Source organism: Bombina bombina, chromosome 2 (genome assembly GCF_027579735.1).
Source record: "Bombina bombina isolate aBomBom1 chromosome 2, aBomBom1.pri, whole genome shotgun sequence".
NCBI classification, from domain to species: Eukaryota; Metazoa; Chordata; class Amphibia; order Anura; family Bombinatoridae; genus Bombina; species Bombina bombina.
Window position 1 is genome coordinate 89,010,097 of NC_069500.1, and position 26,447 is coordinate 89,036,543.

Sequence of the window (26,447 nt, forward strand, 5' to 3'; positions counted from 1 at the left end):
TAGAGCTTGAAATTTTAATCAACTTTCTTATTCATTTCTATAATCATACTAGCTGCTGAACGTTGGCTGCATATAGATGCCTTTTATCATTTGCTCGGCCAATGTGTTCAGCTAGCTCCCAGTAGTCCTTTCAACAATGGAAACCAACAGAATTAAGCAAATTTGATAATAGAAGTAAATTGGAAAGCTCTCTAAAATTATATGCTCTATCTGATTTGTGATTGAAAAATGTTGGGGTTTGTGTTTCTTTAAAAGCAACCAATTAGAAAAACAAATTAAAGGGGACAGGCATTATTAAATGGTCTAGTTTGTGCATCTAAACATTGTTGCATTGTTGCCCACTGGCCATGATGCCAGGTGGACAGGTTTTTAGAAGCATCCCTTGCCCATCCGGACTTTCATAAAAGGGGCCAATGTATGGAATGCTGTTGTGTCTTGGCATTTATAACCATTTTTCATGCCGTATGAGTGTGCACCAATATAGGTCAAATGTATATACAAGTATAGAATTTAAATTGTATGGTTCCATAAGATTATGTATTCTTGTACAACAGAGAAGAAAGAAAATAAAAATATTGTGACTTTAGGTGATGACCCAGGTCTATATTTCTTAGGTATTAGGGGCCAGATTACAAGTTGAGCAAAATATCGCTTCCAATGTAAAGGAACTTTCCAGTGAAGTTTTTTTTTTTTCCAACCACCCTTCACCAGCTTCTTTTAACCCCTAAAAACTTTTAAGTGCATTTAAAAAAAAAAAGCTATTTTTTTTTTTAAAAGGAACCCCACACATTTTTGAGGGGGGCAATTGGGGACATTTAAAAAATGAAATTGCACCCGTAAACTGAAAAAAATTGCCCATTTGCGGGAGCATGATAAATTAGCGCTCCATTTGTAATCTAGCCCTAGATGTTGATATACGTTTTATTTCTCCAACATTGGTGTGTCCGGTCCACGGCGTCATCCATAACTTGTGGGAATATTCTCTTCCCCAACAGGAAATGGCAAAGAGCACAGCAAAAGCTGTCCATATAGTCCCTCCTAGGCTCCGCCCACCCCAGTCATTCTCTTTGCCGTTGAACAAGCAGCATCTCCACGGAGATGGTGAAGAGTATGTGGTGTTTAGTTGTAGTTTTTTATTCTACTATCAAGAGTTTGTTATTTTAAAATAGTGCTGGTATGTACTTTTCACACTCGTTGAAATTAAAGGGACACTGAACCCAAATTTTTTCTTTCATGATTCAGATAGACCATGAAATTTTAAGCAACTTTCTAATTTACTCCTATTATCAATTTTTCTTCGTTCTCTTGCTACCTTTATTTGAAAATTATGAATGTAAATCTTAGCAGCCAGCCCATTTTAGGTTCAGCACCATGGATAGTGCTTGCTTTTTGGAGGCTGACATTTACCCACCAATAAGCAAACATAACACAGGATCTCAACCAAAAATGGGCCGGCTCCTATGCATCATTTTCCTGCTTTTTAAATAAAGATAGCAAGAGAACGAAAAAAAATTGATAATAGGAGTAAATTAGAAAGTTGCTTAAACTTGCATGTTTTATCTGTATCATTAAAGAAACAAAATTGCGTTAAGTATCCCTTTATGGTTTGAAATATGTAATTGTTTCTAAAAAAACAACTTTGTACTGTACAGGCAAAAAAAGATTGTCAGGTACTCTTTCACAACATAATAATTGACTGTATTATTCCTTTGTATGGGATGTTTTCATAAATGTGTTTTTTCTTTTGTTATAGTCCATGCACGGAACATTAAAAAGTGTTGAAGGCCCTCCAAAGATCACTGCAAATTTACCTTTGAGTACAAAACCCACAACTCAAAATTCCGCCAGTCCCAACAAGGAAGAACCAAAGCCTGTTAATGGAACGGAGAAGCTGGAGAAAAAATCTGTCGTCCCTGAGAAAAAAAATGCTCAAATAGCCAAGAAAACAACTCTAGGTTGGACCTGCTGGGATTGTGATCAACACTTTGTCCAAAGAGATGTTTATATCACTCACATGAAAAAAGAACACGGGAAGGTAATTTTATTGTTTAATTTGAGTTAACCTCTGATGATGTAAAATCTGTTAGCGGGACTTCCAATGATCTGCCATTTTCTTGCATTTCTGATTAATCATTTATTTAACTATTACAAGATTGTATTTTTTTTCTTTTATCATTCAGATAGAGCTTGTTATTTTAAACAACTTTCCAATGTACTTTTATCATCAGATTTGCTTCATTCTCTTGGTATCCTTTGCTGAAGCAGCATCAATGCACTACTGGGAGCTAGCTGCACACATCTGGTGTACCAATGACAAGAGGCATTTTTGTGCAGCCACCAATTAGCAACTAGCTCCCAGTAATGCAGTGCTTCACCTGAGTCTACCTAGGTATGCATTTCAACTAATGATGGCAAGAGAATGAAGCACATTAGATAATCAAATTAAATTGGGAGATTGTTTATAATCAGATGCTGTATCTGAATCATGAAATAAAAATGTAGTTTTTTTAAATTCCAATGTTTTAGAATAGAAGTTATCCTGATTTTGTCTGAATTATTGTACCATATCAGAAAACACTATTCACAGGAATTATTTACTTTTCTTATTCAATAGACCTGGCTATTTCCACATCCTCTTTTTCAATGTTAATAATTTTGCACATGCTCAGTTTACATGTAATCAAAGTTTTAAACCATGCAAATTGTGTACTATCTCTCAAACACTAAAAATAAGTTTGGACTTAAAATATGAGCACAAAAATAGAACCACTATTCATTGCCCTCTAGTGATATAAACACACAATGACCTCACTTTTAGGCCAAATGTTTCCATTGTAGTCAAGGAATTTAAGGCCAGTAGAGAGATAGGGGTCCATTTATCAATGTCTGGCTGCTAGCAGGGGTTGTCAATCAACCCGATCGTATGCGATTGGGCGGATTGATGTCGGCAGCCTCAGAGGCAGCGGACGAGTTAAGGAGCAGCAGTCTTAAGAAACAGGGGTATTTGGCCCCATTTGGCCCATGATAAATCGGCCCCATAGTCTAGGGTGTGCATGTTGTATTGAGCAGGTGCACTACATTCCTTACATGATAGACTTATATGGGGGTTTACAGCTGTATTTTCGGTTGCTCTAGAGAGCAACACTTAAAGGGACAGTCTAGACCCAATACTTATTCGTTGTTACTTATTGTTAGACTCCAGACAAGCATCTTGCATCAGGTTGCACATCTATAAGCTTGTAAGAAGTTCATGAAATTTTGAAATAATCATCATTTGTAGCAGCCGAAAATGGCCGCCAAGATCCTCCCACAGTTTTCTACTGCTGTTTCCTTGTATGACAGTTTAGCAGTGCACATGTAATATTTTTCAGTGAGCAATTTCAAATTGCACATGCACAAATCAGCATGTGCAAGTAGGAAAAGTATTTGAGAGTCGATTGTGACTGGAGAAACTTAAAATACCAAAATATACATGCAATAGGTGGGTGGAGTTAGGTGGCCATTGTTGACTCCTAACAAACGATGAATATTTAAATGCTTCTCTGGTATTTAACAATAAGTAATCAAAATGATGTATTGGCTCTAGACTGTCCCTTTAATTAACCAACTGTAATACGAGTGCACTAATAGTGCTTGTTGCACTATCCATAAAAAAGTTTAAGATGCTTTGCTTAAAATATTTAACCATGCACTTGGAATACCAGATTGTGCATTATTCTCTGCTTGAGCTCCCGAAAATGAGAATGCGCCATGTGCTATCGATTTGCGCTCCACTTGTAATCTAGAATATATTTCTTGGGACTTTCAGATTTTCAGATATGTGAAGCTGGAGACAAGCGTATTATGTAAGTGCATGCTATTGCAATATGCAAATAAAACATCGCATTGATGTTCTCAGGGGCGGAACTGCCATTAGTGCATCAGGTGCTCCCGTGCCCTCTATTTAGTAGCTCTGCTACTGGATGTTCTAAATTATGATTGGAAAGAGAGGCAGAGGATTCTAATAATTGTCTAAAGATTTTTACTTTAAAGGGAAGAAAAAAAAAGAAAACCTAGTACTTTTGTACACTAGCAATTTTGTTTGCCAGGAAATTATCTCAAATTACATAATCAGCCCTATTTAAATGCACAATTTTTGACATTAATCATTTTAAGACAAAAATAGATTTGGAGATGTACTAGTAAATAAACATTGCATTTTGAGCAGCTTCACCTCCACTTTTGATCGGTGACAGTAACTGAATATTCTGAAGCATGCGATAGCGTTTGGAAGTGTTATATGATAATATATGCATAAAATGTTTCATTATTGTAAGTAACAAAACTACTGCAATAAACATTCATTATTTAGTTTGCAACCTTTTGCTGTAAAACACATCTAAAAATTGTGCTTGACTTTCTCCCAGGGAGGCTTGGGTTAATACTTTGGGGCATATTTATCAAAGTGTGAGCGGACATGATACGATGTAGTGTATCATGCCTGCTGCACATCAATAAATGCCGACAGTATACGCTGTCTGTATTTATCATTTCACAAGCAGTTCACCAGAACTGCTTGTGCAATACCGCCCCCTGCAGATTCGCAGCCAATCGGCCGCTAGCAGGGGGTGTCAATCAACCCGATCGTATTTGATCGGGTTGATTACTGTCTGCCGCCTCATAGCAGGCGGACAAGTTATGGAGCAGCGGTCTTTAGACCGCTGCTTCATAACTGCTGTTTCCGGCGAGCCTGAAGGCTTGTAGGAAACAAGGGGCATCAAGCTCCATCTGGAGCTTGATAATTATGCCCCTTTAAGGCAATTTATGTGAGCTTTTGTTTACTATTCCCTTCCTAAGCTTCTATGGTGTCACATGCTTTTAAAAGGTGGATTATCAGTTTTGCACCCACAATCGTTATAGGAAAACCTTTCTTTGCAATAGTAACTAAATTGAATCAGTGCTAAACCTCCTTAAAAGGGAATACAAGAGGGCAGGCTACACCAGTATGCACATGTGCAAAAACAGTTTGTGCTATAGCTAATTAGTTTGTGATTGGTAAGCGGGGGTTCTTTTGCTCTGGGGGACAGGGAATTTAGTGAAAAGAATAAACATAAACAATATACTCGTTTGACAAAATAAAGCTGCTCTTTTCATTTCAAAATTATTCTTATATATGAATATGAAGGTTCATAATCATGTAGTTTACAGTTTGTGTTTAATGTCCCTTTAACATTGAATGGACTAGTAACTTTTTCCCTCTAGACCAGTAACTTTTAACCCCTGACTGTCTGTAATGTTATAAGTTGAAATAATGTCACATTCCTATTTTGGATATGAAACAAAACAAAAAAAATTAGAACATTGCAGTGCTTACTTTGAGTGGAAAGAATTAAGAGTAAAAAAACATAATGTTCAAAAACATACATCTGAAAATGGGTTTCTGTGTTTGGTACTAGCATTGTCACTTGAGCCTTACAAATATGCTTCTAAGAAGTTTGTACGGCTTTGTGATTACCTTTAGAGTGTAGAACCATCACGCAGGTCTAGCTGTATTGTTAAGTGCTTATAAATATTTTATGATGCACTTTATCACATTCTTAGAGTAGATTAAAGTCATTGTGGAATCTGTGAGAAAAAGGTAGTATTCTAACCCAAAAATGTAAGGGAATTTTCCATACTGTAGCTAAGAATCTTCAATACATTATTTGCATCGTGTGAAATCCCTTTTGCTTGGATTTAATGTAAGAGCGCATTTATTAATTTTAAAAGGATATCCTTTTTTTTAATAATTATTTTTTTAGAGTGAAGTTATAGCAGATAAATATAACATAGTCAGACAATATAATGTACATAAAGGCAATGAATGTAAAAAATTACTTTGAAATCTTATATTGGCTGAATTTACCTTGATTATGCTACTCATTTTTGACCTTTTCGGAAAGCTGACTGCTAAAAAAGATAACATCCGTCAGTTTACAAAGTTGTCAGTTTTGCTTTAAAAAAAAATAAATAGCATCAATAACATGGCCATTTTGTGGGTTTAGTGATTACATCACAGATTAAGGGCCTGTATGCTGATTTATTTCCCTATTTCCACTTTAAAAACATTTCCAAAATGTGCTACTTTCTCACACAAGACAACTAAGACATGAATCCACTCTCTCATCATTTCCCAAATTGACTATTGCAACTCAATCCTCTCTGGCCTCCCTAACTGCCGTCTATCTCTCTTACAAGCCATAATATATGCCTCTGCCAGGCTGATCTTCTTTATGTGTCTCTCCTCATCTGCTGCACCTCTCTGCCAATCCCTTCACTTGCTTCCTCTAACCTCCAGAATAAAACACAAAATCCTGACTCTGAAATTCATGACCCACAATATCATTGCTCCCCACTATATCTCCGACCACATCTCTAGTATCTCTCCCCTCCACTCTGCTCTTGACCTCCTTTTCTCCTCCTCTCTTTTTAACTCTTCACATTACCATCTACAATACTGCTCCAGATTGGCGCCTATCTTGTGGAACTTTCTGCCTTGCTCCACAAGACTCTCCCCTAGTTTTCAGACTCTACTGTTCAGGGATGCATATCATATACACTAGCATTTCTTATCTTCGTTCCTCTACTTCTTTTGTCATCCCCTCCCTCCTTTTCTCATCCCCTCCCTCCTTTTCTCATCCCCTCCTTTTGTCATCCTCTCAAACCCCCTTAGCATGTAAGCCTACAAGCCCAGCTGATTTGTAGATCACCTGTATGAGTGCTGATTTACAACATTGCATCTCTTGGCAGGGCCCTCTATTCCTTTGTCTCCCATAGTTTTCACTTTGCATATTAGACCCATGTTTATAGAGCTGCAGAATCTTTTGGCTCTCTACAAACAACTGATAATAACTGATGATAAAAATGTTCACTTTTCATTGTGTGTAGAGAGGGATACTAATAGGTGTTTTGCCCATGTGTTTTCCAGGGTTACATTTGAAAACTTTTTGGGGTACTCAGTAATACAGTATGTTGAAAAGAGTTTGGAGAGTGGATTTATCAAGTACTTCTAGCTGTGTAATTTGAGAAGTAAAAAAATGGCCCCATAAATTTGTTTTAGCAATTGCAAAACTTGTCATGACATTACTAAGTTATAAGATACTGAACATAAGTGGCAACCATTACACCAGTATTTTATTATTTTGCATAATTTTTTTGACATTATTCAGGGTGGCGACAGTTGCAGTTGCATAGCTTTTCAGGGAGTTGCTTCAGTTATGTAATTTTTCCCACATCAGCGTTATTTATTGATGCACTCTTTAGTCATCTTTGCCCGAATATTGGACTTAGTCTCCTTGGTGTGCTGTTTGTTTTTTGGAAGTGTTGTCTACTGGATTTGACCTCCAGATTTGACCAATCTCTTACTTGCCAATTTTGTCTTGCTTTGCCTTGATTGTGTTTGACTCTGGCTGGATTACGATTAACCTTATGCCTCTCCCCTGGTTCCTGTGTTTGACTGATTGTTGCTGACCTGACCTGCCTATTTATATTTCTGTATTTTTATCCAGGGTTCCTTTATGTAAGCAGATTACATGCGTCCCTATTGCTTTTCAGCCTCAGGGTCCTAACCTGAACTTACTATTGCTGCTTCCTTGCAACCTGTCAGTGCTATTCTGTTTCCAGTGTGTCTCTCCACCCGACTCCGACTAGCAGCCAGGAGTTAGTGAGGGTACCTATGGCCTCAGGTAGTCTGACGTTTCTCAGTTATTGCTATCCACTCAGGTTTTCCTTAAATACGACTTTAGATACAAACTTTGGATAGTTTTCCTGTGTGAATCATAATATATTGTTTTATGTTGGATAGTAAAATAAATAGCATTTTATTAGTGTTGAGTAATATTTCCAGGCTTCTAGTACAAAAAATACTTGAAGGGCATCCTATTCCCATGTTTTCTTTGTGACCTTGTATTAAAACTTTCCTGATCTTTTAGTGAATAGTCTTTGTGGAGTAGCATAAGAATTAGTCTAGATTTACATTTTGAGTCTTAGTGAATCTGAACTGTATGTCTGTAAAATTATAAAGGAAGTACACTTAAAATTAATCATGAAGAGCTTGCCATACAGATTTATTTGACATGAGTGTTGCTTTGTTGGTTGATGTAGAATTTTAGATGAACAGTCTAAGAAAAATATTTCAGGTGAGTTGTGTAGACAAGAGTTACGTAGCAAGGAATGAATGGAAGGGTATGTTGGAGCATATAAGTAGAAAACTTGGAAAAAGATGATAACTATACGGCAAGGTTCCTCAAGCAATTTTAGAAAAAAACTAATTTTAGCTTGATAGCTGTTGATATCACTATACACAGTTATGCATATAATGCTTAAAAAAGTCTTCAAGGATTTTGTGTGATTTCTCTCCACGCCAGTGAGTTTTCAGTTCCATAATCTTATTAGGTGGCAGCATAATGACTCGGCTGAATACAAAGTGCTTCATATTTTATAGGAGTTGCATTAAGGACAATTCAATTACAAACTTTATAAAAAGAATAGTTACTTGATCAAATAACTTTTACCATCTAATGTATTACAGCCTAAACAGAATTTAAAAAGATGTACTGATCAACATGATATATTACTTGATAATGTACACAAAGACATGTATGTTTATAAATTACTTATTCTAAAATATAACTTTTTGCATTTTTAAAATATGATGATGTTTTATATTTATATTTTTTATAGCAAATGAAGAAACACCCATGTCGACAGTGTGACAAATCTTTCAGCTCTTCTCACAGCCTGTGCCGGCACAACCGCATCAAGCACAAGGGCATCAGAAAGGTTTACACTTGCTCGTAAGTTCCACTGTTCTTTAAAAGGTGTTTTTTCATTATTTCTTTCTTTTACAGCTAAAGCTAATACAAGTGACAGATATTTATACTGTTGAACAGGAAAAATACAATGTCCACTCAAGTTATTGGGAGAAAATGGGAAATTCAGTAAATAATTATCTTTTTTAAGGATTCTCAGAATCTCAGATTTATTATTTTTATTTTATACCCTGAAAAGGAGGCAACATTTTCTATTAATTTAATTATCTTTGGTATATGTTTGCTAATGTTCCTAATTAAGAGAAGTAGGTCATCTGCATAAAAAGATACTTTTGTTTCATTATCTCCTTTTGAGATGCCACCTATTAATTATCTTCAGCTGATTGCTAAAGGTTCTATTGCAAGATTGAAAATAAGGGAGACAGGGGACATCCCTGTCTTGTTCCTTTGCCGAAATTTTTTTTTTGTAATTGTCCGATTTATTAATAAGGCATATGTGGGATAATTATATAAGGATCTCAAAAGATTTAAAAAATTACTTTTAAATCCAAACTTGATAACGGTGAATAAATGGTCCCATGTTATAGAATTAAATGCTTTTTCTTCATCTAATGTTATTATTACCATGTCTATAATCTCTTTAGTTTTATCAAATCCTTTTATATTTTCTTTGTGTGTTTTGATTGCGTGATATTAAGATAAAATTAACAAAATCTTCCTTATGTTTGATGCTAAGGACCTACCTGATACAAATCCTGTCTGATCTTTATGTATTTATTTCTTCCTCAGTTGCATCATTCTTTTTGCCAGAATATTTGTCAGGATTTTATAGTCAGTATTTAATGTAGGTTTTAAGGTGAGACCTCATTCTTCTTGTATTTACTTAGTCTTCTTTCCATTTTTTCACCAAAGTTTTGAGGTTAAATATGCATTAATGTAAAAAACATAATTCTATTGTAGTTATTGAAGAGCAGCAATAAAACCCGCTGAAAATATTTTTGTGTGAAAAAGATCAAGTTATGGTTTGGTTTAGCTGATATTTCATATTTGTTGTTAATCATACTTAGGGACACATTTCTTAATGGCTGATAAGGACAAATCCCTGAAAACAAAATATTAATTTATTCAGTAGAAAGTCTCTTTAAGTTAAAGGGACAGTAAACACCTCGATATTTGTATACAAAATGTTTAGTTATACATAATGAAACAACTTTGCAATATACTTTAATTGTTTATTTTGTCCCATATCATGTAATTTAGCTCTACAAAATGAGCAATTTCCAGAACTTGAAATGATCCCTGCTGACGTATGGAGGCTAACCCTGCTACATATATGCCCATATTTGGCTGTATCAGATAACAACAACAAATAATGCATATTTTACTAATTTTATGACAGTTGCTAGCCTTGTTGTCTGCACACAAAAGCCCAGATTGGCTCCTCCAAATAAGGCAAATGATGGGTGGAGTTTGGCTGTTGAAAAATGAATGCAGTAAAAAGTATGTTTATTTATAGGGCATGGTTGATATGTTATTTTATAGCAACACAACAGAAATTTGTTGTATTTACAAAATGTTTACTGTCTCTTTAATTGTTTTTAAATTATATTGTATCGGTTCCTATGTATTCATTGATCATTGCCTGACAGACACTACAGGGAGTGCAGAATTATTAGGCAAATGAGTATTTTGACCACATCATCCTCTTTATGCATGTTGTCTTACTCCAAGCTGTATAGGCTCGAAAGCCTACTACCAATTAAGCATATTAGGTGATGTGCATCTCTGTAATGAGAAGGGGTGTGGTCTAATGACATCAACACCCTATATCAGGTGTGCATAATTATTAGGCAACTTCCTTTCCTTTGGCAAAATGGGTCAAAAGAAGGACTTGACAGGCTCAGAAAAGTAAAAAATAGTGAGATATCTTGCAGAGGGATGCAGCACTCTTAAAATTGCAAAGCTTCTGAAGCGTGATCATCGAACAATCAAGCGTTTCATTCAAAATAGTCAACAGGGTCGCAAGAAGCGTGTGGAAAAACCAAGGCGCAAAATAACTGCCCATGAACTGAGAAAAGTCAAGCGTGCAGCTGCCAAGATGCCACTTGCCACCAGTTTGGCCATATTTCAGAGCTGCAACATCACTGGAGTGCCCAAAAGCACAAGGTGTGCAATACTCAGAGACATGGCCAAGGTAAGAAAGGCTGAAAGACGACCACCACTAAACAAGACGCACAAGCTGAAACGTCAAGACTGGGCCAAGAAATATCTCAAGACTGATTTTTCTAAGGTTTTATGGACTGATGAAATTAGAGTGAGTCTTGATGGGCCAGATGGATGGGCTCGTGGCTGGATTGGTAAAGGGCAGAGAGCTCCAGTCCGACTCAGACGCCAGCAAGGTGGAGGTGGAGTACTGGTTTGGGCTGGTATCATCAAAGATGAGCTTGTGGGGCCTTTTCGGGTTGAGGATGGAGTCAAGCTCAACTCCCAGTCCTACTGCCAGTTTCTGGAAGACACCTTCTTCAAGCAGTGGTACAGGAAGAAGTCTGCATCCTTCAAGAAAAACATGATTTTCATGCAGGACAATGCTCCATCACACGCGTCCAAGTACTCCACAGCGTGGCTGGCAAGAAAGGGTATAAAAGAAGAAAATCTAATGACATGGCCTCCTTGTTCACCTGATCTGAACCCCATTGAGAACCTCTGGTCCATCATCAAATGTGAGATTTACAAGGAGGGAAAACAGTACACCTCTCTGAACAGTGTCTGGGAGGCTGTGGTTGCTGCTGCACGCAATGTTGATGGTGAACAGATCAAAACACTGACAGAATCCATGGATGGCAGGCTTTTGAGTGTCCTTGCAAAGAAAGGTGGCTATATTGGTCACTGATTTGTTTTTGTTTTGTTTTTGAATGTCAGAAATGTATATCTGTGAATGTTGAGATGTTATATTGGTTTCACTGGTAAAAATAAATAATTGAAATGGGTATATATTTGTTTTTTGTTAAGTTGCCTAATAATTATGCACAGTAATAGTCACCTGCACACACAGATATCCCCCTAAAATAGCTATAACTAAAAACAAACTAAAAACTACTTCCAAAACTATTCAGCTTTGATATTAATGAGTTTTTTGGGTTCATTGAGAACATGGTTGTTGTTCAATAATAAAATTAGTCCTCAAAAATACAACATGCCTAATAATTCTGCACTCCCTGTATATGCACAGCTCTAACAGTGGACAAAAGTACTTTTCTTTTAAATGCGACAAGCAAAAATACATGTTTCTACATATATCTAATGTTGTTTCTTTTTACAATATATATCTATACATACATGTGTATATATATATATATATTTATATATATATATAAATATATATATGATTATATATATGTATAGATATATACAAATATATATATATAGGAATATATATTTAAACATTTTAACCTATTCTGAAATGTACAGAACATTGGAATGTGAAATATTTACAGTAAATGCATAGTTATAAGCCTTTATTAAAAATTAATATTGCATAAATATGTTTTTTCATGTTTTCATCTACTTAACTGCAAAGTTCTCCAATAATGGTCTCCAATAATGCACTTTTATATATATATATATATATATATATATATATATATATATATATATATATATATATATATATATATATATATATATATATATATATATATATATACCTGTATATATATACTGTATATATATATATATATATATATATATATGTGTGTGTACATATGTATCTATGTGTTTATATATGTCTATATGTGTTTATATATGTATATATGCCTGTAAATACATATATACATATGTAAATAAATACACGCACATATATATATATATATATACATATACATATTTAGACATGTATATGTATGTACGTCTTTGTAAGAGCCCTTTGCCTGCCTTTTTTCCCTAACACCTGAGATCTCATATGTTTGAGCCCTAATGACTTTTGTGTGCAATATTTTTTGTGAATAATTTTTATTAGATAGTGAGTGTAACTATACTTTGTAATGTACTGTTGATGTGTTTTGTGCCACTTTTTAGTTTCCCGAAACAGTTAACCAGAGCTCTAAAGCTGCGGTAATCATTCTAGCATAAATCACAATTGCAATCAAGTGATTGTGTTTACTTTCAACTCGTAATACAAGCAATAAGTCCCTTATTGCTCGCCCGCAAACGTTTGCGCTCCACTCGTGATCTGGCCCTATGTGTGTGGTAAAACAAGTTACAGTATATTTATCAACTAATCAATCTACTCCTTTAGTGTAGTATAAAGTCACACACATACACAGTGGGCTGCTCCGCCTTTAAATGTCCGGGCCTATTTTTGTTCCCAGTCCGGTCCTGCCCTGACATAGCTCTTTTTTGGTGTTTAATGCCTGTCCTGTTTTCCAGTATAATGTAGAGTCACAATCCTCTTTCTCCTGTCAACAAAGAGATTTTTTTTGGCTGCACTTGAATTGGAAAGGAAGGAGATTATTTATAGGGGGTGGGTCGGGGACACTTAAAGGGGCAGTTTACTCAAAAAAATTCTCCCCTTAATATTTGTTCCCAATGATTCACTTTACCTGCTGGATTGTATTAAATTGTTTACAAGTAGCTCCTTTACACTTATATTGGCATTTGATATGGTTGATTTAGCCTGTGGTATCGCCACCTATTCTGAAAGTTTTTGGCCTTAGGACCAAACTATAAATAAGCTGTGTAAACACAGCCAGCAGAATTACACTGCCTGTGGGGTATAGAAGAGATAAGGCAATAAAATGTTAATGTTCCATTGTTCTCTCCAAGTATTGGTGATTGGTTTATGGACAGATATAAGATAAAGAAGCATGTATATGTACACAATGTGATAAAGTAATGAGATCTGATTATAACTTCAAGCTCAACCCATTTTATTAGGTTGTGGCTTCAAAACACAAAACCAGCTAATTCATATACACAAATAAACCTTAAATAGCACATTCTCATACATTTTATAATCTGAAACTGGTAAAAAAAAATTGGCAACACATTAAGGGAAAAACAATATTACGGTATACTGTCCCTTTAAAGAATACTTGGAACTTCTACATATTCTAAGCAGACACAAGGCTTATACCCCACTAGTACCTAAATGTAATTCCGTAGTGTCTAAAATTACATGCAGTGTTATATTGCTTTCCATACAGAATTTTAAAGGCAGGTTGTGCTTATCAGAGGGTATTGTTGTTAGTAAGGTTAGTGTTTTATTTTTAGTAAATGATCTAACAAACGTTATTTGTGTTTTCTCTTAGGCACTGTCCTGATCCAAAACGAGCTTTTACTAAAAGGTTGATGTTAGAAAAGCATATCCGACTTATGCATGGTATTAAAAACCCTGATGTCAAAGAGATTGCAGAAGCAAAAGCAGTGGAAATGGGCAAAGACAAAGAAGACACAAAGGTAGATTATACGGGTAATCTGGTTTAAAATAGTTTCTTAGAACTCTTCCCCGTAGTGAAAGTCATTAGACTTTTGTAATGCATCAATATGTAACAAGAACTTAAAGGGACATTATACACTCATTTTTTCTTTGCATAAATGTTTTGTAGATTATCTATTTATATAGCCCATAAAGTTGTTTTTTTGTTTTTTTTTAAATGTATAGTTTTGCTTATTTTTAAATAACATTGCTCTGATTTTCAGACTCCTAACCAAGCCCCAAAGTTTTAGGAGAATACCGACAGATACCTTCTCCAGCTTGTTCCTGTTTGTGTAAAGGGTCTTTTCATATGCAAAAGAAGGGGGAGGGGGGGGGTCTTATTTCCCACTTGCAGTAGCTTTTCCAGCTACCTTTTCAACAGAGCTAAACTGAGAGCTCCTAAGTAAGTTTTTAAACAGTTGTATACTGGATTTTTATATCAGTATCTTATTCTTTATAGTAGTGTCTATTACATGCAGTTATATGAAAATTGGTGTATACTGTCCCTTTAAGGAAAATCAGTTTAATTGCACACAATCTTGCAGTTTTGTTAAAGTGATGGTAAACTTTGCCTTTTGTATAAACAGATCCAGAATGTTAGCAAAGTTTTATATAGAGTTTAATTCATCAGTTATAATAAAGATACACTTAAATTTACTTTTTAATGTAGGGCTGAAATTCAAATACCCTGCTCTCCGACCAACCACTTTAAAAGTAATTTTTTTGTGATAGAATAGTTCTCTAATCGGTGCTCTAGTCATACGGCACTCACATAATTTTTTTTGTGTAGCTCGCATTCTATTGGCTGTTCCGATCAGCCAATAGAATGCGAGCTCAATCTGATTGGCTGATTGGATCAGCCAATCGGATTGAACTTGATTCTGATTGGCTGATTCCATCAGCCAATCAGAATATTCCTACCTTAATTCCGATTGGCTGATAGAATCCTATCAGCCTATCGGAATTCAAGGGACGCCATCTTGGATGATGTCCCTTAAAGGAACCGTCATTCGGCTAGTAGGCGTCGGGAGAAGAGGATGTTCCGCGTCGGATGGAAGATGATGGCTCCCGAAGAAAGAAGATTGAAGATGCCGTTGATAGAAGACTTCATCCGGATCATAGACCTCTTCAGCTCCCGCTTGGATGAAGACTTCATCCGGATCATGGACCTCTTCAGCTCCCGCTTGGATGAAGACTTCAGCCGGATCATGGACCTCTTCAGCCCCCCGCTTGGGCTTGGATCAGGACATCGGAGGAGCTCTTCAGGACGGATCGGTGAACCTGGTATGGTGAAGATAAGGTAGGAAGATCTTCAGGGGCTTAGTGTTAGGTTTATTTAAGGGGGGTTTGGGTTAGATTAGGGGTATGTGGGTGGTGGGTTGTAATGTTGGGGGGGGTATTGTATGTTGGTTTTTTTTACAGGCAAAAGAGCTGAACTTCTTGGGGCATGCCCCGCAAAGGGCCCTGTTCAGGGCTGGTAAGGTAAAAGAGCTTTGAACTTTAGTAATTTAGAATAGGGTAGGGCATTTTTTATTTTGGGGGTCTTTGTTATTTTATTAGGGGGCTTAGAGTAGGTGTAATTAGTTTAAAATTGTTGTAATATTTTTCTTATGTTTGTAAATATTTTTTTATTTTTTGTAACTTAGTTCTTTTTTATTTTTTGTACTTTAGTTAGTTTATTTCATTGTAGTTATTTGTAGGAATTGTATTTAATTTATTTATTGATAGTGTAGTGTTAGGTTTAATTGTAGGTAATTGTAGGTATTTTATTTAATTAATTTAATGATAGTATAGTGTTAGGTTTAATTGTAACTTAGGTTAGGATTTATTTTACAGGTAATTTTGTAATTATTTTAACTAGGTAGCTATTAAATAGTTCTTAACTATTTAATAGCTATTGTACCTGGTTAAAATAATTACAAAGTTGCCTGTAAAATAAATATTAATCCTAAAATAGCTACAATATAATTATAATTTATATTGTAGCTATATTAGGGTTTATTTTACAGGTAAGTATTTATCTTTAAATAGGAATAATTTATTTAATAAGAGTTAATTAATTTCGTTAGATTAAAATTATATTTAATTTAGGGGGGTGTTAGGGTTAGACTTAGCTTTAGGGGTTAATACATTTATTAGAATAGCGGTGAGCTCCGGTCGGCAGATTAGGGGTTAATAAGTGTAGGCAGGTGGAGGCGACGTTGAGGGGGCAGATTAGGGGTTAATAAATATAATATAGGGGTCGGCGGTGTTAGGGGCAGCAGATTAGGGGTACATAAGGATAACGTAGGTGGCGGCGCTTTGCGGTCTGCAGATTAGGGGTTAATTATTGTAGGTAGCTGGCTGCGACGTTGTGGGGGGCAGATTAGGGGTTAATAAATATAATATAGGGGTCGGCGGTGTTAGGGGCAGCAGATTAGGGGTACATAAGGATAACGTAGGTGGCGGCGCTTTGCGGTTGGCAGATTAGGGGTTAATAAGTGTAGGTAGGTGGAGGCGACGTTGTGGGGGGCAGGTTAGGGGTTAATAAATATAATACAGGGGTCGGCGGTGTTAGGGGCAGCAGATTAGGGGTACATAAGTATAACGTAGGTGGCGGTCGGCAGATTAGGGGTTAAAAAAAGTGGCGGCGATGTGGGGGGGCCTCGGTTTAGGGGTACATAGGTAGTTTATGGGTGTTAGTGTACTTTAGAGCACAGTAGTTAAGAGCTTTATAAACCGGCGTTAGCCCAGAAAGCTCTTAACTACTGACTTTTTTCCTGCGGCTTGAGTTTTGTCGTTAGAATTCTAACGCTCACTTCAGACACGACTCTAAATACCGGAGTTAGAAAGATCCCATTGAAAAGATAGGATACGCAGTTGACGTAAGGGGATCTGCGGTATGGAAAAGTCGCGGCTGAAAAGTGAGCTTTAGACCCTATTTTGAGTGACTCCAAATACCGGAGTTAGCCTAAAACCAGCGTTAGGAGCCTCTAACGCTGGTTTTCACGGCTACCGCCAAACTCCAAATCTAGGCCTTAGGGTTTATTTTACAGGTAAGTAGTTTTAAATAGGAATTATATAGGTAATGATAGTAATTTTTATTTAGATTTATTTTAATTATATTTGTTAGAGGGTGTTAGCGTTAGGGTTAGGCTTAGGTTTAGGGGTTTATAACTTTTGTATAGTGGTGACGATGTTGGGGGTGGCATATTATTGGTTAATAAATGTAGGTAGGTGACGGCGATATTAGGGGCAGCAGATTAGGGGTTAATAAAATTTAACTAGTGTTTATGGTGCGGGAGTGCGGCGGTTTAGGGGTTAATATGTTTATTATAGTGGTGGCGATGTCCGGAGCGGCAGATTAGGGGTTAATAACTATAATGTAGGTGTCGTCAATGTCGGGGGCGGCAGATTAGGGGTTAATAAGTGTAAGATTAGGGGTGTTGTTTCCCCATAGGAATCAATGGGGCTGCGTTACGGAGCTTTACGCTGCTTTTTTGCAGGTGTTAGACTTTTTTTCAGCTGGCTCTCCCCATTGATGTCTATGGGGAAATCGTGCACAAGCACGTAAAACCAGCTCACCGCAGCTTTCAGCAGCGCTGATATTGGAGTGCGTTATGGAGCTCAATTTTGCTCTACGCTCACTTCTTGCCTGTTTATGAAAACCAGTAATACCAGCACTGTAGGGAAGTGAACGGTGACAATAACTTGCAATAACACTGCTCTTACCGCAAAACTCGTAATCTAGCCGATATAAAGAGAATTTTATATCGGCATTATGTTTGTTTTGTTTCTAAAAAAAAATAAAGCCTTCAAACAAATAAAAAAAAAAGTTAAAAGATGTTTTTATAGCAGATCAGATGTGTTAATGTTAAGCAAAAAAAAAAAAAAAAGTATTACTATATCTTTCCTATCACTTTGGAAAGTCAGTATATCAGATGGCAAGCAACTGGCGAAGGGTAGAAAAGCTTTTTATTTATATAAATTCAGTTATGCCCTAAATGAAAAATCCTTGGAAATAATTTCTAGTGAGTGTTCTTATAACTTGTATGTTCTGCTTATTTTTACAAGGTTCTGATAGTATTCATTGTATTTGGTGCTTACAAATATTTTGATTTACTATGTAAACATTTAGGGGCATATTTAACAAATGTGAGAGCGGACATGATACGAAGTAGCGTATCATGTCTGCTGCACATTGCCCCACATCAATAAATGCCAACAGCAAACGCTGTTGGCATTTTTCATTGCACCAGCAGTTCTTGTGAACTGCTGGTGCAATGCCGGCCCTGCAGATTCGCGGCCAAGGGATGATTGGCCGCTAGCAAGGGATGTCAATCGACCCAATCGTATTCGATCGGGTTGATTTCTGTCCGCAGCCTCAAATCAGGCGGACAAGTTATAAAGCAGCAGTCTTTAGACCGCTGCTTCATAACTTCTGTTTCCGGCGAGTCTGAAGGCTCTTAGGGGCAGATTACGAGTGGTGCACAAATGTTTATCACGGGTGTTTGAGCTCGTTGGGCTTACCGCTGGTATTACAAGTTGAAAGTAAACACGATTGCTTGAGCACAATCATGATTTACGGTAGAATAATTACCGTGACTTCAGAGCTCTGGTTAACAGTTTTGTGAAAATAAAAAGTGTATATATTGAGCTTGTAGGTATACAAGCTCAAACATAGGTCTCAGGTGTGTTAAAGCAGGCAAATGGCTTTAACATAGACATTCATACATATACTGTACATGTCTAAATATGTATATGTATGTATAGGGTGACCATATTGTCACTTTAAAAAGGGACACATATGAAAAATACATATATCAGGGTTCTTATACAAAACAGCCCTGAAATATGTATTTTTCATATGTGTCCCTTATTAAAGCGGCAATATGGTCACCCTATGTATGTATATATATATATATATATATATATATATATATATAATGTATACATATGTATTTATGTATTTATATGTTTATATATGTATTTACAGACATAAACACATATAAATACATATGTACACATATATAGACATGGAAGTGCATTGGAGCCCGCTGCAGTTAAGTAGATAAAAAAATTATATTTCTGCAATATTCAATTTTAATAAAGTGTTATATTGTGTTTTTACTGTAAATATTTGATATTCCAATGTTCTGCACATAGCAGATTATGTTATATATATATATATAGCTGTACATATCTACACCTATATATAATTATATATATATATATATATATATATATATATATATACTGTATATAGGTATAGATATATATCGTACCAAAAAATCATCAGACATATGTAGAAATATGTATTTATGAATACATAGAACAAATTCTATTATGTTAAAAGGGACATGAAACCCACAATTTTTCTTTCATGATTCAGATAGAGAATATAATTGTAAACAACTTTCCAATGTACTATTGTTCTATTATTTAATTTTCTTCCTTCTCTTGTTATCCTTTGCTGAAAGGTTTATCTTGGCAAGCTCAGGAGAAGCAGAGAACCTAGGCTCTAGCTGTTGATTGGTTGCTGAAAATATATACCGACTGTGATTGGCTCACCCATGAGTTCAGTTAGAAACCATTAGTGCATTGATGCTTCTTCAACAAATGATACCAAGAAAAAGAAACAAATTAGATAATAGAAGTAAATTAGAAAGTTGTTTAAAATTGTATTTACTAACTGAATCATGAGAGAAAAAATGTGGGTTTCATGTCCCTTTAAGAACATTGGAATGTGAAGTATTCAAATTTTCATGTCGGGTTAGCTCACATGAGAATATGCGATCGGTTTTGCACGAGAGGTGAGAGGTTTTTTTTCCACTTTTTTTTTCTCTTTTGACTTCTATGGAGGAATGCGTGAATGCACACGTGATATTCTAAGTTAGACTTTTTCCGCTTGTCGTATTAGTGCCAGAGCGATAATAGTTTACTTTTAACTCACAATATGAGCGCATCTCGACATGCAAAAAGCTTACTTCTAGAGCATATAACACTTGAGAGGGAGCGTTAATTAGCGCTCCACTTATAATCTGGCTCTTACTGTTTTAGCAATGCAACAACTAATCAGTAAGATTGATCATGAATATAGTTGTAAACTAATCTCATTATCGATTAGGGGGTCTGCGAGTAGTTGGTCAGCGCACGGCACCAGCTGCCTCACTTCAATCAATTACTGCACAGGGTATTGTGCAAGCAATTTTATTTATTTTTTCTATCCCATTTATCATTAAATAATCCGCCGATTAATCGGATAGAAAATAAAATATTAAATACATTTTTTTTGCACAATAGCACGTGTAGGAGGAGTTCATCAGAGTATAGCAGGTGGTGCCGTACAACTGACCAACTACTCACAGACCACCTAATCGATAATGAAATTCACTGTCAACTATTTTAATGATCTTACCGATTATTTGTTGTACTGTTAATTATAAATCCCAACAAACAATTATGTGTGTGCTCCAAACAATGTGATAATAAATGCAGTAACTCTAAAGTATCTCATTAAAAATATATAGTAAGCTTGATATGTTCAATTTGTAAACTATGGAGAAAAAAAACGTGCTTGCCGCTCCAGCTTTCTGCTGCCTGCGCCTACAGTCAGCCCTACCCAGAAACAATCCCCACCACCAGAGCAGTTACCTGGTAACAGTGGTAACCCCAGTAGGACCTTTTATGATGCAGTGGGAATGGCTGGATGCCGAGTTAGGGCTTAGCATTCAGTGCTGCACAGTGCACATCTAAAACAGCACATGGCAATAGCTTGGCATGTCACATGACACCTGCACGGTCTGGCACAGTTTAAAATATATATATATATATATATATATATATATAAGCAGAGTACTTTTGAATGTGACAGTATTAGGACTAAATGTGTGTGTTCCCCGTGTCAAATCAGCAGTCTTGGGCCCCTCAACAGAAACTGGGCCCTGGGCAGCTGCCCCTTTTTTGCCCTGTGTTAAAGACGGTCCTGAGCGACATGAAACCCAATTTTTTTCTTTCATGATTCTATCTTTCAGATACAGCAAGTGATTTTAAACAACTTTCCAATTTACTTCTATTATCTAATTTGTTTTGTTCTTAATATTCTTTGTTGAAAAGGATACCTAGGTAGACTCAGGAGCTGCTGATTGGTTGCTGCACATATATGCCTCTTGTAAATGGTTGACCAATGTGTTCAGATAGCTCCCAGTAGTGCATTACTGTGTGGATCCATTCAGAACTTTACTAACACTTGCTATGAATACAGCACTAAGACATCTGTGTGCTAGTGATCTTTTAAGATATGTATGTTCCATGTATTTAGGGCCAGATTACGAGTGGAGTGCTAGCTTAACCAGTGGCTGGTTAATGTGACCGCAAGCTTGCGGTTTCACTTTGCACTTAGCGCAATAAACCAGAGGTCAGACCTCTGTTAAAAAAAAAAAAATGCCCCAATTGCAGTACTTAAACTTTTAAAATAAAGATGAGCATTTTTTTAAAAAAAACTGCACAAAGCAGTTGTTGACCATATGGTCTCTTGTATTTGCTACTATGAATCCAAGTTTGTATTTTAAGGAGTCTTATGCCTTGATTTAGAGTTCTGCGTTAGGGTTAAAAAGCAGCGTTAAGGGGTCCTAACGCTGCTTTTTAATGAATTTAGAGTCAGGCAGGACAGGGTCTAGCGCTCACTTTCTGCGACTCCAGGCTACCGCAGATCCCCTTACGTCAATTGCGTATCCTATCTTTTCTATGGGATTTGCCTAACGCTGGTATTACGAGTCTTGGAAGAAGTAAGCGGTAGAGCCTCTACCGACAAGACTCCAACCGCAAGAAAAAGTCTGTAGCTAAGAGTTTTATGGGCTAACGTCGGAACATAAAGCTCTTAACTACTGTGCTATAAAGTACACTAACACCCATAAACTACCTATGAACCCCTAAACCGAGGCCCCCCCACATCGCAAACCCTATAATAAATTTTTTTAACCCCTAATCTGCCGCTCCGGACACCGCCTCCACCTACATTATCCCTATGAATCTCTAATCTGCTGCCCCTAACATCGCCGACATCTATATTATATTTATTACCCCCTAATCTGCCCCCCCCCAACGTCGCCGCCACCTACCTACACTTATTAACCCCTAATCTGCCGACCGGACCTTGCCGCCACTATAATAAATGTATTAACCCCTAAACCGCCGCACTCCCGCCTTGCAAACACTATAATAAATTGTATTAACCCCTAATCTGCCCTCCCTAACATCGCCGCCACCTACCTACAATTATTAACCCCTAATCTCCCGCCCCCAACGTCGCCGCTACTATAATAAAGTTATTAACCCCTAAACCTAAGTCTAACCCTAACCCTAACACCCCCCTAACTTAAATATAATTTAAATTAATCTAAATAAATTTACTATAATAAAATAAATTATTCCTTTTTAAAACTAAATACTTACCTATAAAATAAACCATAATCTAGCTACAATATAACTAATAGTTACATTGTAGCTATTTTAGGATTTATATTTATTTTACAGGCAACTTTGTATTTATTTTAACTAGGTACAATAGCTATTAAATAGTTAATAACTATTTAATAGCTACCTATTTAAAATAATTACAAAATTACCTGTAAAATAAACACTACACTATCAATAAATTAATTAAATAAATAAATTACCTGCAATTAGCTAAACTAAAATACAATAAAATAAACTAATCTATAATAGAACAGCCAATAGAATGCGAGGTCAATCCGATTGGCTGATTGGATCAGCCAATCGGATTGAACTTCAATCTGATTGGCTGATTGAATCAGCCAATCAGATTTTTCCTACCTTAATTCCGATTGGCTGATAGAATCCTATCAGCCAATCGGAATTCGGGGAACGCCATCTTGGATGACGTTATTTAAAGGAACCGTCATTCGTCATTCAGTCGTCCGCCAGGATGGATGTTCCGCGTCGGAGGTCTTCAGGATGCTGCAGCTCCGCTCCGGATGGATGAAGATAGAAGATGCCGCTTGGATGAACACTTCAATCGGATGGAAGACCTCTTCTGCCCCACTTGGATGAAGACTTCTACCGGATGGAGGACCTCTTCTTGCCCCACTTGGATGAAGACTTCTACTGGATGGAGGACCTCTTCTTGCTCCGCTTGGATGAAGAATTCAGCTCTGCTGGGTGAAGACGACTCAAAGTAGGGAGATCTTCAGGGGGTTAGTGTTAGGTTTATTTAAGGGGGGTTTGGGTGGGTTAGAGTAGGGGTATGTGGGTGGTGGGTTTTAATGTTGGGGGGGTTGTATTTTTTTTACAGGTAAAAGAGCTGATTACTTTGGGGCAATGCCCCGCAAAAAGCCCTGTAAAAGAGCTGATTACTTTGTAATTTAGAATAGGGTAGGGCATTTTATTATTTTGGGGAGCTTTTTTATTTTATTAGGGGGCTTAGATTAGGTGTAATTAGTTTAAACTTCTTGTAATTTTTTTTATTTTCTGTAATTGATTTTTTTTTTTTTTGTATTATAGATTAGTTTATTTAATTGTATTTTAGTTTAGCTAATTGTAGGTAATTTATTTAATTAATTTATTGATAGTCTAGTGTTAGGTGTATTTGCTACTTAGGTTAGGATTTATTTTACAGGTAATTTTGTAATTATTTTAGCTAGGTAGCTATTAAATAGTTATTAACTATTTAATAGCTATTGTACCTAGTTAAAATAAATACAAAGTTGCCTGTAAAATAAATATAAATCCTAAAATAGCTACAATGTAACTATTAGTTATATTGTAGCTAGATTAGGGTTTATTTTATAGGTAAGTATTTAGTTTTAAATAGGAATAATTTATTTACTTATAGTAAATTTATTTAGATTAATTTAAATTATATTTAAGTTAGGGGGGTGTTAGGGTTAGACTTAGGTTTAGGGGTTAATAACTTTATTATAGTAGCGGCGACATTGGGGGCAGGAGATTAGGGGTTAATAATTGTTGGTAGGTGGCGGCGACGTTGAGGGGGGTAGATTAGGGGTTAATACAATTTATTATAGTGTTTGCGAAGCGGGAGTGCGGCGGTTTAGGGGTTAATACATTTATTATAGTGGCGGCGAAGTTGGGGGCAGGAGATTAGAGGTTAATAATTGTTGGTAGGTGGTGGCGACGTTGGGGGGGTAGATTAGGGGTTAATACAATTTATTATAGTGTTTGAGAGGCGGGAGTGCGGCGGTTTAGGGGTTAATACATTTATTATAGTGGCGGCGAGGTCCGGTTGGCAGATTAGGGGTTAATAAGTGTAGGCAGGTGGCGGCGACGTTGGGGGGGGCAGATTAGGGGGTAATAAATATAATATAGGTGTCGGCGATGTTAGGGGCAGCAGATTAGGGGTTCATAGCGATAATGTAGGTTGCGGTGGTGTCCGGAGCGGCAGATTAGGGGTTAATAATAAAATGTAGGTGTCAGCGATAACGGGGGCAGCAGATTAGGGGTTAACAAGTGTAAGGTTAGGGGTGTTTAGACTCGGGGTTCATGTTAGGGTGTTAGGTGTAGACTTAGAAAGTGTTTCTCCATAGGAAACAATGGGGCTGCGTTAGGAGCTGAACGCTGCTTTTTTGCAGTTGTTAGTTTTGTTTTCACCCAGCTCAGCCCCATTGTTTCCTATGGGGATATCGTGCACGAGCACGTGTTTCCAGCTTACCGCTACCGTAAGCAGCGCTGGTATTGAGGGTTGAAGTGGAGCTAAATTATGCTCAACGCTCCCTTTTCTGAGGCTAACGCAGCCATTCAGACAACTCGTAATACCAGCGTTGGCTTAAGTGTGCTCTGGAAAAAAAAGCCTTGTTAGCACCGCGGGTCTTTACCGACAAAACTCTAAATCTAGGCGTTAGTTTTTAAGGTAATACGTTTTTTATGTGAACTGTTTCTTTAAAAATATTTCACTTTTGTATAAAAGAGTGCTGAAGTCCCTGTCTTTAGTGAGAAATCATATGAATTCATTTTAGATTTCTCTCTTCTTCTATTTTTGATATACAATATACAGTATATATAGTTCTGATGATTTAGAAATATGGCGTATAGCTCAAAAGCTCTGCTGCTTTTAAAATAATATTTTGTTGTCCCTTCTTTATATTCTCTTACTAATTAAATATGTCAAATATTTTCTAAATTTGTTAATTAATTTTATAGAAAGATTTGATATTATGGGGCCCATTTAACAAGCTCCGTAAGGGGGTTTGTGGGCCCTTGTTTCTGGTGAGTCTTCAGACTCGCCAGAAACAGCAGTTATGAAGCAGCGGTCACAAAGACCGCTGGTCCATAACCCTGTCCGCCTGCTCTGAGCAGGCGGACTGGAATCGCCAGAAATCAACCCGATCGAGTACAATCGGGTTGATTGACAGCCCCTGCTGGCGGCCCATTGGCTGCGAGTCTGCAGGGGGCAGCGTTGCACCAGTATCTCTTGTGAGCTGCTGGCGGCCCATTGGCTGCGAGTCTGCAGGGGGCGGCGTTGCACCAGTATCTCTTGTGAGCTGCTGGTGCAATGCTGAATACGGAGAGCGTATTGCTCTCTCTGCATTCAGCAAGGTCTTGCGGACCTGATCCACAGTGTCGGATCAGGTCCTCAAGACCTTTCTTAAATAGGGGCCAATACCTTTACAGATGGTAAATTATCAGACATACTACAGTATGTCTGAGGAGGGGGATAATTATTCCCCCAAAGCTTCACATTTTAGTTTCAAGTCCAGCAAGTGCTGTAGTTAAAGGGACACAGTACCATAAAAATGTGTTTCCCCTTAATGTGTTCCAAATTGTATGATATACCTACTGTAGGTATTAAATGTATGCAATTTTTTTTCCTTTGTACCTTTTTTGTATTTGAAATAGCTGTTTTTTCTCATTAAAGAAATCACCTGTTAACATAACAATAAAACAAACCTGCTAATGTTATCTATGTTTAGAATTGAAATGCTAATTATGGCTGGGGGGGGGGGGGAGTTGAATGAACAAAGCTAGCTATTTAAACCCCCCTCCTCCAATGAGAGATTAATCAGTGCTATTGTCTCCTATTTCTTACATAGCTTTTCTACAGAGGAAACATTTGTTACACATATTTTCAGTATAGGTGAAGTTACAATAGGCATAAGTAGCTATCACAAATAACAAAATAAAGGTAATGTTTCCAAAGAATTAAATACATTCCAGCAGGTAAAATGGACCAT

General features: G+C 36.8%; 1 protein-coding gene across 1 annotated transcript in view; it reads left to right on the forward strand.

The window, feature by feature from the left end:
• The window catches only part of ZNF532 (zinc finger protein 532), a 101,140-nt gene that overhangs the window by 73,592 nt on the left and 1,101 nt on the right, over window positions 1–26,447 (forward strand). The window contains exons 5-7 of the mRNA XM_053701169.1: window positions 1,754–2,035; window positions 8,701–8,813; window positions 14,096–14,243. Coding sequence (XP_053557144.1) covers window positions 1,754–2,035; window positions 8,701–8,813; window positions 14,096–14,243 — 543 coding nt within the window. The remainder of the gene's footprint in view (window positions 1–1,753; window positions 2,036–8,700; window positions 8,814–14,095; window positions 14,244–26,447) is intronic.